General features: G+C 37.6%; 1 protein-coding gene across 1 annotated transcript in view; it reads left to right on the forward strand.

Moving 5' to 3' along the window:
• Nf1 (neurofibromin 1) overlaps positions 1-16,800 on the forward strand; it is a 106,072-nt gene that overhangs the window by 36,396 nt on the left and 52,876 nt on the right. Inside the window, exons 21-33 of the mRNA XM_068347309.1 lie at positions 791-1,031; positions 2,867-3,040; positions 3,909-4,073; positions 5,018-5,179; positions 5,692-5,879; positions 8,104-8,237; positions 9,113-9,412; positions 10,464-10,578; positions 11,609-11,776; positions 12,168-12,290; positions 12,843-12,981; positions 14,677-14,841; positions 16,682-16,783. Coding sequence (XP_068203410.1) covers positions 791-1,031; positions 2,867-3,040; positions 3,909-4,073; positions 5,018-5,179; positions 5,692-5,879; positions 8,104-8,237; positions 9,113-9,412; positions 10,464-10,578; positions 11,609-11,776; positions 12,168-12,290; positions 12,843-12,981; positions 14,677-14,841; positions 16,682-16,783 — 2,176 coding nt within the window. The remainder of the gene's footprint in view (positions 1-790; positions 1,032-2,866; positions 3,041-3,908; positions 4,074-5,017; positions 5,180-5,691; positions 5,880-8,103; positions 8,238-9,112; positions 9,413-10,463; positions 10,579-11,608; positions 11,777-12,167; positions 12,291-12,842; positions 12,982-14,676; positions 14,842-16,681; positions 16,784-16,800) is intronic.

Consider the following 16,800-nt stretch of genomic DNA (forward strand, 5'->3'; position numbering starts at 1 on the left):
TATTCATGAAAGATATTTTTTAATGTTACTGTTCTTAAAATATCTTATTTTAATTGTTCATTACTTCTCATATAGTTTATTTCCTTTCCTCGCTGGGCTATTTTCCATGTTGGAGCCCTTGGACTTAAAGCATTGTGCTTTTCCAACTAGGGTTGTAGCTTAGCTAGTAGTAATAATGATAATGATGATAATGCAGGTGTAATATGAAGTGCAAGATGATCTGTATTCTATATACTTTCTGTAGGGAATTCTTTCTCCTATTCTTGTAAGAATCTAGAAGTAGCTAGGGTGTCTTGTTGTATTGCTCTAGAGTAATAACATTGTGCATCATTCTTCTATTTAAATGAGGATAATTTTTCTGATTCTTTGTACTTTTTAGTTATGGTTTAAGATAATTTACTATCCTTAGAATTGAAGCTATCCACTAGTTTCTTTTCTTCTCTTAAGACACTCCTACAATACTTTATTCTCGGAACATTCAATTTCAACATGTCATTGTATAATACAACATTTTTCATAATTTAACTTATACCTCCAAACCATTGAAGTACATTGTTTTAGGAAGTTGTTTTGCTTTTTCACAAAATATCTTTTGTAAATATTTACTGGTCAATCTTTTAACATGGAATGTAATGAAAAAATAAATGTCTTTGGTAAAATATTTAAAACGTATAACCTGCTGATACATCTTAAGTTTCGTAGATATTTGATTGCTGAGAACAAAACTGAATCTTTCGTTGGTTTTTAGGAGAGATTAGAATACAATCTAAAAGAGTACTTCTTTCCACAGCATGTACATGCAGTTTGACATCACCAGTTACTGTCGAGAGTTAGATCAGGCGTGCATGGAGGCCGTCGCAGCACTGCTCCGCGGTCTTCCCCTCCAGCCAGAGGAGAGCGATCGGGGAGATCTGATGGAGGCAAAATCGCAGTTATTTCTCAAGTATTTTACTCTGTTCATGAACCTACTCAATGACTGCATGGAAGCCCAGGAAGTCAGTGCTGGTATAACGGCAGAAAAGCAATACAAGGTAAAAGTCGGCATTTTCTTTGTAAAGAACATTAATTTGTTCCTTCACGAGTACAAACTCTTTTCCTTTAATAGGGGGCTATTTCAAAGAAGGTGAAACTTGCCTGTTGAAATTTATAACGAGGTGTAGGTAGATACTGGCAGGTGGAGGTTAAGCCTCGTCCACAAGATATATATACTGAGCAGCTACGCAATAGCATGGATGTACTCTCTGTGCTTAACCAAACTTGGCTTTGTAAATTTTTGCTTTCTATCTTCTAAAAATTGCACTGTTTGAAGATGGAAATTCCATATATGCAGACATGCTGGTGTGCCCTGGGAAGCCTAGCCACAATTGCAGGATGTTTATGAACCAGCGGGATGAGTGTCCCATCTCTTGTGCCCTTTGTGCAGTGGCATGACCTCGCATTCGTTCCCGTGACGTCTGCAGGTCATGGCTTCCTTTGCAGGAGTTTTAGTGTGGTAGGAGGAGGAAAGAGTTCAAGGGAGACTATTTGTCTTCTCCCCAGCGCTGTATCTTCGAACTCGCCCTCTGCTGCTGAACCAAGCGGGGGATGCCTCTCATGTCGATGGGCAAGGTGTGCCACTTTGCCCGTCGACAGAGCCAAGGACTGGATGGAAGAAATCTTCCAGGACATATACCGCTTGCTGTTCATAGACTTTTGTCCTCCCCTCACTCAGACACCGATGACATTCAGATCTTGCCACGCGAGTTCCGAAATGGTACTCTCCCTTCAGGTGGAGGTGAAGATGATATTGGGGGAAGAATGCCCTGGAGGTCATATGAGATGGTTCTCCAGCCTTTCAAAAATTGCCTATTTTTTGTGGAAAAGTTGACTAAAGAATGGAGACTGATCATCAACCACTCTCCCTTGAAGGAGTTTGTTCAGCTGACTCTTTTCAAAATGGGGACAGCAAGAACTGTACAAGCTGCCATCAATAGGAACAACTTCATACTTTTTGTGGGTCTGAAAGACGTGTTCTCTCAGATTCCGACCCACTGGTCCTATAGGAATTACCTGTGCTTTGTTTTTGGAGGAGTAACATCAATTCAGTCTTGTTGCTTTTGACAGGCTGCTGCTCCTCAAGTTTTCACCTGATTGTTCACAGTTATTCTTAAGCATACACCAACAACATACTTCTACTAAGGTACCTGGACAAGTGGCTGATCCCGTCCTCTTGAAGGCAGTTGTTTCAGGGTCGATACGGGTTTCTTTCCTTTAACCATTATCTGGGGATCGTGGTCAATCGGGAAGAGTCCAGTCTCACACCCAAGTAGAGGATTGAGTTCTGGAAAATGCTTCTAGACACAGAGGAACATGTAGTAAGAGCCAAGAAGTCAAAGAGAAAGCTTGGTTGAAGATTTAGACCCAATTTTGATTCTAGAGTAAAGGTCTCAAGTTGAACAATGAGCGGGTGAGAATAATTCATGTCTATCCCCGAAAAGGGAAACATAACATAAAAATGTTAATGATGATAACCTTATTTTCTTAATGACCAAGTATTATACTTTTTATATTTTTTAATTGTATACTGTCAAGATGATAAAAAGTATTGTAATGGCATTAATTTAATTAATTTTTTAATATGAATGTGTTGAACTTACTGTGAATATCAAAAGCATATGGGTAGCTATGGTGTCGATCATGCACCAGGTATTGCTACCGTGGTACATATACTATGTACAATGTTTACGAAAAGTTGACTGCTAAAGAAATTGATTTTTAACAAGGTGAAATGTCTCAATTTCATCACTTTAAACTCAATTTGAATATTTGTAATTGTTTGTAAAGTTCCATTAGTTTAAAAAACTAAACATTCTTTTATAATTTCCAGTCTGAAAAGGATGTGACTCGTCAGCGAGTTCAGCCCGGGAAGCTGTCGACTCTACGGAATGCCACCATTCAAGCGATGTCTAATTTACTCTCTGCCAATATTGATTCAGGGCTCATGCATTCCATTGGGTTGGGTTACCACAAAGATTTACAGACCAGAGCTGCTTTCATTGAGGTATGTAGTTTATTACTGATAATTATTTTCTTTGCAGTTGATATTAATTTTCTAATTTATTTTTAAAAAGTAGATTGTGATTTATATGTCGTGAACAGGTGAGGGAAAGCAGGCAAGGGTTACATAGTTTAGATGCTACTTGTAGTAAACTGTGAGTCTCTTCTTTCAACAATAAACAGTGAACCTCTTTTTCTTCTTCCACAACACTAAGGAGTGAATCTTTTCTTTTTACAACATTAAACAGTGAATCTCTTTTTCTTCTTCCACAACACTAAGGAGTGAATCTTTTCTTTTTCCAACATTAAACAGTGAATCTCTTTTTCTTCTTCCACAACACTAAGGAGTGAATCTTTTCTTTTTCCAACATTAAACAGTGAATCTCTTTTTCTTCTTCCACAACACTAAGGAGTGAATCTTTTCTTTTTCCAACATTAAACAGTGAATCTCTTCTTAGTCTTCCAACAATACTTCCAAAAATAAATAGTGAATCTCTTCTTATTCTTCCAACAATAAACAGTAAATCTCTTCTTCCAATAATAAACAGTGACTTCTTTTTCTTCTAACAATAAACAGCGAATCTCTTCTTGTTCTTCCAACAATAAACAGTGAATCTCTTCTTCAAACAATAAATAGTGAATCTTTTCTTCCAATAATAAACAGTGAATCTCTTCTTCCAACAATAAACAGTGGATCTCTTCTTGTTCTTCCAACATTAAACAGTGAATCTCTTCTTTTTCTTTCAACAATAAACAGTGAAACTCTTCTTCTTCTTCCAACATCATGTAGTAAAGAGTGAAGACATATTGATACATTAAATGAAAACATACAAAAGTAAGATCTGTCAAATGCATGTTTTCTTTATTCCCAGGTGCTTACAAAAATTCTCCAACAAGGGACTGAATTTGATACCCTGGCAGAAACGGTTCTTGCAGATAGGTACGAACAGTTGGTGCAGCTCGTGACCATGATCGGTGATAAGGGCGAGCTTCCTATTGCTATGGCCTTGGCATCGGTAGTAGTGACTCCTCAGATGGTAAGGACCTCAAATTGGGGGAGAATTAACTCACTCTCTTTCCTTTGGTTTGGTCATTATTGGTTTTGCATTCTATATTTGAATGTTTCTTTTACTTATTAGGATCTTTAATGTTATGCGTTATGAATGAATAATGATAAATGTGTGAAAGAAAACTAAAATTTGCAATTACCTCCACCAACAAAGTTGGAAGGAGGTTATATTTTACTCACTGGGCAGTTTTCCTTGTTGGGGCCCTTGGGCTTATAGCATGTTCCTTTTCCAACTAGGGTTGTAGCTTAGCAAGTAATAATAGAAATGATAATAATAGTAATAATAACTTTATATATTGCTTTGCTGTAGTTTCTAGTTCTCATCCAAGAAACATGTCATGGGGGCAATCTTATGAGAGTATAGAAATATTACCCAATGGTCTAATTAAGGTTCCCTACATTGAATAGATGAATATAAAATGCATATAAAAGGAACTATGCTGCTGCCTCCGATGCCTTAGATGACTGCGGAGGTAGCAGCAGTAGGGGATTCAGCATTATGAAGCTTCATCTGTGGTGGATAATGTGGGAGGGTGGGCTGTGACACCCTAGCAGTACCAGCTGAACTCGGTTGAGTCCCTTGTTAGGCTGGAGGAACGTAGAGAGTAGAGGTCCCCTTTTTGTTTTTGTTTCTTTGTTGATGTCGGCTACCCCCCAAAATTGGGGGAAGTGCCTTGGTATATGTATGTATGTATGTACATTTTGCAGAACTCAAATAATGATTTGAAAGCAATGTTGATAAATTGCATTTGATTGAAAAGTCCATCATATTGTTGTGCTAATTTTTTGAAAGGTGGATTTACTATTTGCAAGCACAATTCAATTAAAACTATTTATTCAAATTCATTTGTTTACTGTTTTGTAAAATACGTTAATAAGCCAAAAATTAATTAATTTTTCTTTTTGTTTCAGGATGAACTAGCTCGGGTATTTGTTACGTTGTTTGATGCTAAACATCTTCTGTCTCCACTTTTGTGGAATATGTTCTACAAAGAGGTCGAGGTGTCCGATTGCATGCAGACCCTCTTTCGTGGGAATTCTTTGGGGAGCAAAATAATGTCCTTCTGCTTCAAGGTAAGTATGGAACGTAATTTTCGGCAGCCATTATATATCGGTAGGAAATTCGTACTTGGAAATTTGATATAATGGCTTTGCACTGGACCTATTTAGATGGTAGGAATGTAGAAGTATTAGAAATTTTTTGGTTTTTCAGTTCATTGCAATAAGATATGTCGGTTTTAGTATTTACTAAATTTTAATTTATGTTGAAGGTTCCAATTATTACCCTAAACCTCCTGTAGACTTGAACATCCTATGAACTTAAAGCAGATCATCCTAATTTGTCTATCATCCTAATTTGTCTATCAAAGTTTATAATAAAAAATAGCATCAATATCTCCAAAATTTCTTTTGAACATTCAAGTTCTCTTAATTGTCTATCAGAGTTTATAATAAAATAGAGCATTAACATCTCTAATATTTCTTTATCAATCTATTACCCCAAACATTTTAATGTCTTCCTATTTCCTCCATCAGATTATTTCATAAAACAAAGCACTGAAGTTTCCCTAATATCTCCCCTGCAGATATACGGGGCATCATACCTGCACAACCTTCTCGAACCTCTGATACGGCCGCTGACGGACGACTGCTCTCACTCGTACGAAGTCGATCCTGCGAGGCTGGACCCGACGGAAGACGTCGATGCCAACAGAAGAAACTTGATAGCTTTAACACAAAGAGTTTTTGGTGCTATTATTTCCTCCTCCGAAAAGTAAGTTGGTTTTATAAACGCAGGAGGTCCTTAAAATACAAATGTTATAGATTTCAATAATCCGTAAGTCAGATTTTGCTGAATTTAGTCCTTGGGTAGGCCTAACATGAATCCAATGCCTATGTGTTTGAGATGAAATATCTAAGGAGTATGGCTGGTGTATCTCGAGTAGATAGGGTTAGGAATGAAGTAGTGAGGGTGAGAATGGGAGTAAGAAATGAGTTAGAAGCTAGAGTGTATATGAATGTGTTGAGGTGGTTTGGCCATGTTGAGAGAATGGAAAATGGCTGTCTGCTAAAGAAGTTGATGAATGCAAGAGTTGATGGGAGAAGTACAAGAGGAAGGCCAAGGTTTGGGTGGATGGATGGAGTGAAGGAAGCTCTGGGTGATAGGAGGATAGATGTGAGAGAGGCTAGAGAGCGTGCTAGAAATAGGAATGAATGGCAAGCGATTGTGACGCAGTTCCAGTAGGCCCTGCTGCTTCCTCTGGTGCCTTGGATGACCGCGGAGGTAGCAGCAGTAGGGGATTCAGCATTATGAAGCTTCATCTGTGTTGGATAGCGGTGGAGGGTGGACTGTGGCACCCCTAACAGTACCAGCCAAACTCGATGAGTCCCTTGTCAGGCTGAGAGGAACATAGAGAGGAGTATCCCCTTTTCTATTTCATTTGTTTGATGTCGGCTACCCCACAAAATTAGGGGAAGTGCCTAGGTATATGTATGTATGTATGTATGTATGTATGTATGATTTCCAGCTACAAAAGTCAACAAATAGTCTGGTTTCATATGCAGTAGATATCAGGTTATTATAAATGTCTTTTTCCTTATTGTATTAAATGATATAATATTGTTTTATTACAATATTTCTTTATCTTACCTTTGATATTATCAGTTGGATTTGTTTTTATCTCCAAACGTTTGTAAGTTGGGACCTTCTGTAGTCAGTATCAATGTTTATGCAGTTCCCCTCTAACCGACAGTTGAATTATTTGATGCCTTAAAGGTTTTTCTTTGATCTGTCTGTCTTCTTCCCACAAATTATCTAATTGCTCTTATCTTGCTCTTGATTATTTTGGTGTTACTTATCAAATCCAGAAACATATACTTTTTCATTGACATACGTTCAGGGCTATTAGATTTAAATCTTATTAAATATCTTTTCATATGGCTGCTATTCATCCCTTGTCTTTGGTATAACTTGAATTGGGTATCCCAAAACATTTGCATAAAGTTGGTATTGCTTTAAAAGACTTTTGTTTACCCATCATGATGACTTAATTTTTACTTTACCATCTTACATTCTTAGAGTATTATTTTGTTCATAAGGTAATGAAGGATATCTTATGGTGATGTATTTTCATTGATTTGGAGTATGTGATCTAACTTATTTAGAGCAGAGTTTGGTTTTAACACACTGTTATTCGAGCTTCCAAAGGGTCCCGTTGTACAAGCAGTTGTTAATTTAGTCCTGTTCTCATCCGTTCAACGTAGGGGATTAGCTTACCCTATTTCAATTTGACTGATGAACTACTGTATACTCAATTTTTTTTAATGTGGCGCATTTGCAACGACCAGCAGAGGTGCCCTTTTAGCTTGGAAAAGTTTCCTGCTTTCTGATTGGTTAGAATTATCTTTTCCAACCATTCAGCTGTTAGGAAACTTTTCCGAGCTAAAAGGGCACCACTGCAAGTCGGTGCAAATCTGCTTCACTAAAAAGAATTGACTATAGTAAGATTCAGGAATCCATTGTTACAGTATCTATACATCAACTTCAAGTACAGGGTTATGTGTTATTCTATCTATCTATATACCAAGGCACTTCCCCCAATTTTGGGGGGTAGCCGACACCAACAATGAAACAAAACAAAAAGGGGACCTCTACTCTCTATGTTCCTTCAGCCTAATCAGGGACCCAACCGAGTTCAGCTGGTACTGCTAGGGTGCCACAGCCCAACCTCCCACATTTCCACCACAGATGAAGCTTCATAATGCTGACTCCCCTACTGCTGCTACCTCCGCGGTCATCTAAGGCCCCGGAGGAAGCAGCAGGGCCTACTGGAACTGCGTCACAATCGCTCGCCATTCATTCCTATTTCTAGCACGCTCTCTTGCCTCTCTCACATCTATCCTCCTATCACTCCTATTATGAGATCTTATTTGGTTTAAGGGGAAATAACGTATTATTTTTTTATTTTAAAATTAATATATTTTGTTTCCTCCTGCAGATTTCCCCCTCAGTTGAGAAGTATGTGTCATTGCCTGTACCAAGTTTTGAGCAAGAGGTTCCCTCAGTTCCCTCAGAACAATATCGGTGCAGTCGGAACTGTTATTTTTTTACGCTTCATTAACCCTGCTATTGGTGAGTAAGCTGTTGCCTTGTGGAATACTCAAGCTGTTTATTAATTAGTTTGGGTAGTGTCATAGCCTCTATACCATGATCTTCCACTGTCTTGGGGTAGAGTTCTCTTGCTTGAGAGTACACTTGGGCATCTATTCTATCTTATTTCTCTTCCTCTTGTTTTTTGAAGTTTTTATAGTTTGTAATGTATATGAAAGATCTATATTTATGTTATTACTGTTCTTAAGATATTTTATTTTAATTGTTCATTACTTCTCTTGTAGTTTATTTCCTTAGTTCCTTTCTCCATTAGGCTATTTTTCCCTGTTGAAGCCCCTAGGCTTATATAGCATCCTTCTTTTCCAACTAGGATTGTGGCTTAGTAATAATAATGAAAGTAATAATAATAGTAATAATAATAATGCCATAGATATATAATTCAGGGTAGGATGAGGTTTACTTGAAAGAAATATGCCTTGCAAATATGTCTCAATTATATCTACTAACAATTGAGATAATACAGTATTTAGTATTGATTGTTTTAATGAAGGGGTAGTGTGTAGGTGGTTTGGTCACTGATAATTTGTCTGCCAAAATACTCGCCCGTTCAGCTAACGCGTGTAGTGCAACATGTACTGCTTGCCAGATCAGAGGAGTAATAAAATGTTCAATTGCAAGCGTAGTGAGCCACGGCGGAGTGAAAACCACTCGTACATTAAGCAACATACTTGTAGATATGATAAAATATGGGCGATGACAGACACAGATAGGAAGAATTCTCGTTTTCTATGCGAGCAGCAGGCCTGGTGATCCAACGATCTATGCACATACCTGATCATGAAAGCATTATTTTATCCATTGGAGAATTGTAATGCGCAATCTACGTTTCTTTTCAGTGTCCCCTTGCGAAACAGGAATTTTGGACCGGCAGCCTAGTCAGCAAGTAAAACGAGGGTTGATGCTCATGTCGAAAATATTGCAGAATATTGCGAATCATGTTGAATTCAGCAAAGAGCAACACATGCTTCCTTTTAACGACTTCCTTCGGCAACATTTCGAAGGGGCAAGGCGGTTCTTTATCCAGATTGCCAGCGACTGTGAAAGTGTGGAGCAGGCGAGTCACAGTATCTCTTTCATCAGCGATGCTAATGTCCATGCTCTCCATAGACTTTTGTGGAATCACCAGGAAAAGATAGGTATGTAGACAATGGTTGATAGTGTTTTAGAGAGTCATAGACATACGTATTAAAAACTGCAGGTATTCGATAGTTTGATTTAAGTTAGATCGTATTTCTGAATGAAACTTTTTCCTTATCGAAATCTTTATTTGATAACCTCCAGACCAGTATTTAAAGATAAGCTTTATCAAAGTTTTTTTTACCAGAAACCTTACCATTGTACCACACTTTGTCTGGTTTGGCTAAAAGCTTTGTTAAAAATATTTCCCTTGAAACCTCACCTTTGTATAACACTGTTTGGTTTGGCTAAAATTACTTTTTCTAAATACTGTACATTACAAACCATTTATTGTAAGCTTTGAAAATATATTACAGGTGCAGTCACTTCTTAATTGATACTAATTATTATCATAAAACATAAAGGAGAGAGATGATTGAAGTCACAAAAGTAAAACAATTTGGTTTTATTTTCACTCACTAGATGATAACGTTCTGTATAATCATCAAAATGAGATGAAAGTGAATTAGAGATGAGCAAATAGATGAATCAGTTTGTCAAGTCAACAGGATTGCTTGAATTCATTCAGTGTTGTTGATTTGCAAAAATACATTTATCAATTATTTCCTTCTGTTCTGTAACAAACTTGTACAGTACAGTGCACTAATTATGAAAATGAGAATAAATCTGTAATTGCTTGCATTGAGAGTGTGGCTGTTTAAATAATAATCCTTAGTGCAGAAGTTGACTCTCTTATCTTCCTTTTCTTGTAAATGCATCTGTTTATTTGCGTCGTCTTTTTCTCATCTGTTTATTCATGTCTTCTTTTTCTCTTATATGCATCTATTTATTTATGTCTTCTTTTTTTCATATGCATCTATTTATTTATGACTTTATGTCATATATGCATCTGTTTATTCATGTCTTCCTTTTCTCTTATATGCATCTGTTTATTCATGTCGTCCTTTTCTCTTATGTGCATCTGTTTATTCATGTCGTCCTTTTCTCTTATATGCATCTGTTTATTTATGTCTTTTTCTCTTAAATGTATTTGTTTATTCATGTTTGCAGGGGAGTACTTGTCAAGCAGCCGGGACCACAAAGCAGTAGGCAGACGACCATTCGACAAAATGGCCACTCTTCTAGCCTATTTGGGACCACCAGAGCACAAACCTATTGATTCTCAGTAAGTGGTTTTTGTATTGTGTTTTTGTACTGATACAGATACAGTACCAGCTGTTATTAGCTAGTGTATTAAGCTTGGTCTGTCATAACATCTGTACGGGGATTGTCTGTTCGTCCATTAAGTTGAGTGATAGATCCAATGGTAGTTAGTTCGCACCTTTAACCTTACCCACAAGTTTTGAATTGCAAGTTGAAGAGACTTTTCATATTTGGCATACTAGTTCCGTAAATCAAATCCTTAATTTATCATTTATTAATGTTCATGTGCCATTCATCGTTATTATATTCATGGATAAATACAAATTAATTTTGTCGACTCTATTACTGCCGTTATCAAGATAAATTATCCCCTTGCTAAAACCATGTTCGGTTAATACCAATCTTTTTATTTCATGTCATTTTTCCTTCAAAAGAAAATATTTTAAATGGGTCTTAATGGGTTTTAGATAACACACCAAAGTGCCACACTTAAGAAAAATTATTTATGAGAGTTTAATACATTCATACATACATATACCAAGGCACTTCCCCCAATTTTGGGGGTTAGCCGACATCAAACAAATGAAACAGAAAAGGGGACCTCTCCTCTCCACGTTCCTCCCAGCCTGACAAGGGACTCAACCGAGTTTGGCTGGTACTGCTAGGGGTGCCACAGCCCACCCTCCCCTGTTATCCACCACAGATAAAGCTTCATAACGCTTAATATCTTTGGCAAAATAATATTGCTTGAATGGTGAACACTTTGGAAAATAGTAATTTTTGTGATTAGAACAGTACTCTCATTATTATAGTTATAAGTAGCAAGGCTGATTATGACTTAAGTATTCACCTCCAGAAGGACGAATCAATGCCACATGAAGATATGATTTAACCTTGTTAATCAACTTGTATAAATGATGCCTCACTGCTCATGGTATTTGCTATGAATAACAATTTTAATTTGCTTTTTGATATTTTAAATATGGCTTTTGTATTGTTGGTAACACCACTTAATTGAATAATCTTTTAAATGATTATTATTTTTATTTCAGATGGAGCAGCATGGACATGACCAGCACCAAATTTGAAGAGATCATGTCGAAGCATAATATGCACGAGAAGGACGAATTCAAGTCGATTAAAACGCTTAATATCTTCTATCAAGCTGGCACTTCCAAAGCTGGGAATCCTGTTTTTTATTACATTGCTAGAAGATACAAGTGAGTTGATTTGGTTTCTTTAAAGTTAGACTTCCCTGGAAGATTTGTGTATTATATTTCACTAATGAAAAGCAGTTTCAGAAGTTCAAAGTTACGACGAATGTTTTGATGTTGAATAGGCTGGCATAAGTTTTTCTTCATAGCTTATATATGACAGATCTATTTTAACGTTGTTACTGATTTCTTATCTCCTTTCGTCTCTTGGCTATTTTTTGCCTGTTGGAGCCATTGGGCTTATAGCATCCTGCTTTTCCAACTAGGGCTGTAGCTTAGCTAGTGATAATGATGATGATAATAATAATACTTGGTCATGTGTTGGCTGCCTATAAAACCAATTTACTATTCATATAAGTATTTAGGCCAAATTAAGTTTTCATTTTCTTTCTCCAAGGATTGGCGAGACAAACGGAGACTTGCTTATCTATCACGTGATTCTTACCTTGAAGCCAATTTGCCGGAAACCTTTCGAGCTGGTCGTTGACTTCACCCACACTTGTGCTGACAACAGGTTTAGGTAAGTACTATAGGCTCAGTTGATAATTTAGGTTTTTTTCATTTGATAATTTAGCTTCTTTGAAAAACATTCAGTGGTGGCAGTTTTGCAATCATTTGGAATTTTTAGATAGTGAAAATTTTTTGACAAACTTTGGAAAGCTGTGATTAAATAGTTTTCAATAAATTGAATTTTATGATATTTCTAAAATTTTCGGACAAATTTTGGAAAGCTATGATTATAAAGTTTTCAATATATTGAATTTGTATATTTTTAAAATTTTCGGACAAACTTTGGAAAGCCGGGATCATAAATTTTTCGATAAATAAAATTTGTACGATACAGTATCTTTAAAATTTTCTGACAAACTATGGAAAGCTTTGAATATATAGCTTTCAATAAATTGAATTTTTATATTTTAAAAATTTTCTGACAAACTTTGAAAAGATTTTGTTATAAAATTTTCAAGAGAATAGATTTGTATATTTCAAAGATTTTCTTACAAACTTTTGAAACCTTTGATTAAACAGTTTTCAATAAATTGAACTTATATAACTTTTATTTTTCCAACAGAACCGAATTCTTGCAAAAGTGGTTTGTAGTATTGCCTGAGGTTGCTTATGAAAACATTCATGCCGCTTATATTTATAACGCCAATTCATGGGTGAGAGAGTACACTAAATACCATGACAGGATCTTGGCACCCCTCAAGGTGAGTTTTGATGTCCGTTTTTCATTGCTGGTTGGAATTTTTTAATTAATGAAGCTGGTTTTGTCATCATAGAAATAATTATGATGTGTGTATCTCTAGCACTCGTGATTTTAACCCTTTTACCCCTAAAGGACGTACTGGTACGTTTCACAAAACTCATCCCTTTACCCCCATGGCCGTACCGGTACGTTCTTGCAAAAAAATGCTATAAATTTTGTTTTTTTTTCATATTTTTGATAATTTTTTGATAAAATTCAGGCATTTTCCAAGAGAATGAGACCAACCTGACCATTCTATGACAAAAATTAAGGCTTTTGGAGCAATTTAAAAAATATAAACTGCAAAATGTGCTGGGAAAAAAATAACCCCTTGGGGGTTAAGGGTTGGAAATTTCCAAAGAGCCTGGGGGTAAAAGGGTTAATTAATATAAATATCAACTACGATACCAAATTCTATCTTTGGGACTGTATATCCCAAAGGTTGCTGTGGCCTGATTGGTAACGTCTCTGCCTGGTGTTTGCCAGTCGGGGGTTCGAGTCCCGCTCAGACTCGTTAGGGCCATTACTGTCTGCAACCTTACCATCCTTGTGAGCTAAGGTTGGGGGGTTCGGGGGAGCCTAGAGGTCTATCTGCTGAGTCATCAGGAGCCACTGCCTGGCCCTCCCTGGTCCTAGCTTGGGTGGAGTGGAGGCTTGGGCGCTGATCATATAATATATGGTCAGTCTCTAGGGCATTGTCCTGCTTGCTATGGCAGTGTCACTGTCCCTTGCCTCTGCCATTCATGAGTGACCTTTAAACTAGAAATTCATTTATGATAAATGCTTCTGGCTGGGCAAGGATTCGAACCTATGCCCTGAGCTGAAAAAATGCCTGCAGGGATGACTTTACCAGTCTAGCTATTAAGATAGCTCGATTGGTATCCTTGCCCAGCTAGAAGCCTTCATTATAATGAATTAATAGTGGATATACATTCCCAAAGGTAGAATTAGGTATTAAATGCCATTGTGGTAGATATTTACATAATTATGATGTATCTGTCAAAATCCTTTTTTAGAATTAATTATCGGTTCGTGTGTCTTGCAATTAAGCCACACAGTACTGAGTCCTCCATATATCCTACTAAATATTCAATGAAAACAATGAGCAATGGGTTTGAGTGGTGGGGGGGGGGGGGGCAGTAGCTGTAGAGAACGACACCTCGTAGTAACGGGGGATGTTGAGGAGGGAGAAGTCTAATTGGAAAGGGACCTCTGGTAGTGGTTACACTCGCCCCAGTTTTTATACCAACACCCTATAGGGGTGAGCGAGCTGGGTATATTCCTGGCATTCCATGCAACTTTTTTCTCTGGTATATTTAGCAGTATTTATACCTTTGAAATGGTGCTAGAGGAGCATTTCACTGGGCGACACAGGTCCCTCGCCCAGAAATAGATTTTTCCTTCGTCAAAATCCCTTTCTTAGAAATAAATATTTATCATTCATCTTGTGTGGTGACTTATAATGTTTGTGACGTACAGCATGTCAACAAAAAAAATAACTAATATACTAATATAGATAAAATTGAATTATCCCTATACTATTCTGTATATATGAAGGTTTTTAACAGGAGATGATCTTATTTTCATGAAAAGTTGTGATTGTAAAAGCTTGCCAATTCTGATCTAAGTAATTAATGCCGATTCATATCATTTCCAGGGTCACAAAAAGCTCATATTTCTCGACGCGCCAGCTCGCCTAAACGATTACATAGAACCGGATCAGCAGAAGTTACCCGGTGCCACTACTTCCCTCGACGAAGATTTGAAAGTGTTCAATAATGCCTTAAAACTCTCTCACAAAGACACTAAGGTTGCCATCAAAGTGAGTTGGTCTCAATATTTATGTACGGGGTAACTTTTCAAAAGAAGATTGCATGATTATTTTATTGGGAATTTGTTTTATAAAACCGAGACTCTTAGAACTCGTCTGAGGGACTGATTAGTAACGTCTCTGCCTGGTGTTTGCCAGTCGGGGGTTCGAGTCCCGCTCAGACTCGTAAGTGCCATTAGTTGTCTGCAACCTTACCATCCTTGTGAGGTAAGGTTGGAGGGTTTAGGGGAGCCTATAGGTCTATCTGCTGAGTCATCAGCAGCCACTGCCTGGCCCTCCCTGTTCCTAGCTTGGGTGGAGAGGAGGCTTGGGTGCTGATCATATAATATATGGTCAGTCTCTAGGGCATTGTCCTGATTGCTAGGGCAATGTCACTGTCCCTTGCCTCTGCCATTCATGAGCGACCTTTAAACCTTTAAACCTTCTGCATGGATTAGTGGGGAAAATATGAGCAATGTATCAGTTTTTTTGGATTGAAGAGCTGAATAGGAAGATGCTAAATGGAACTGACAAAAAGTGAAAAATCAAATGCACCAATAAATACAGTTTTATGAATGTGGCATTATGAATTGTATTTGTTTTGAAATACAGTAGAGTAATCACCAAATGTTTTTGCATTGCATTTAATCCCATATTTGGTTTAAAATTCTCATAGTTACTTCAACAAATCGGGCTCTCTGTTTCGTGAGCACAGTATATTTTAGGGCTTTAAGAGATGAGTTCAGATGCATAAGATCATCTTCCATGATTTCATGGGCATCATAAGTCTGAATCAGCCACTTCCATCTTAGTTACAGATGCGACTAATATTAGGAAAATGTTGGAAAAAGATTATTTCATTACCCAGAACAATTACTAGTTTTTAATCTCATTGTTGAGACAATACAAATAATGAGATGTGTAACTACTTGGACTTCTTGAATTCTTTTCTTCCAAGTGAGACAAATATTAGTGATTTCATGATCTCTAAAAAGGCTATTTTTAAGTAATGGGGTTGTCAGAACAAGTTGTCTTTAGAAAATTTTGCATCACTAACTTAACCCACTCCCTTCGATGACGTCCATCGCACGTCAAAACATTCCAAGTAAGAGGGCATATGGCGTACCAGAAATGTCCTTTACAAATGTAAACCGATGTAAATTCAAAGCCGACGTATGTTGAACTAGTGTAAAGAGGGTAGTTTTTGCAATGCTTTCCAGGCTTGTTTGAACATATTAAAAGAGCACATAAATTAGCAAACTTATTAGCAGCAGTAGGGGATTCAGCATTATGAAGCTTCATCTGTGGTGGATAATATGGGAGGGTGGGCTGTGCCACCCTAGCAGTACCAGCCGAACTCGGTTGAGTCCCTTGTCAGGCTGGGAAGAACATAGAGAGGAGACGTCCCCTCGGTTGAGTCCCTTGTCAGGCTGGGAAGAACATAGAGAGGAGACGTCCCCTCGGTTGAGTCCCTTGTCAGGCTGGGAAGAACATAGAGAGGAGACGTCCCCTCGGTTGAGTCCCTTGTCAGGCTGGGAAGAACATAGAGAGGAGACGTCCCCTCGGTTGAGTCCCTTGTCAGGCTGGGAAGAACATAGAGAGGAGACGTCCCCTCGGTTGAGTCCCTTGTCAGGCTGGGAAGAACATAGAGAGGAGACGTCCCCTCGGTTGAGTCCCTTGTCAGGCTGGGAAGAACATAGAGAGGAGACGTCCCCTTTTTTGTTTCATTTGTTTGATGTCGGCTACCCCCCAAAATTGGGGGAAGTGCCTTGGTATATGTATGTATGTATGTAGGATTATTCTTGTTTTTCTAATACAGTACAGTAATACATTGTTCTTTTTTTTTTTACAGGTTGGTCCCTCAGCTATTCAGGTAACATCAGCTGAGAAGACAAAGGTGCTATCTCATTCTGTACTACTCAATGATGTGTACTATGCCTCGGAAATTGAGGAGGTAAGTGGACCCTCAGT

The sequence above is a fragment of the Palaemon carinicauda genome, chromosome 23 (genome assembly GCF_036898095.1).
Source record: "Palaemon carinicauda isolate YSFRI2023 chromosome 23, ASM3689809v2, whole genome shotgun sequence".
Classification (NCBI taxonomy): Eukaryota; Metazoa; Arthropoda; class Malacostraca; order Decapoda; family Palaemonidae; genus Palaemon; species Palaemon carinicauda.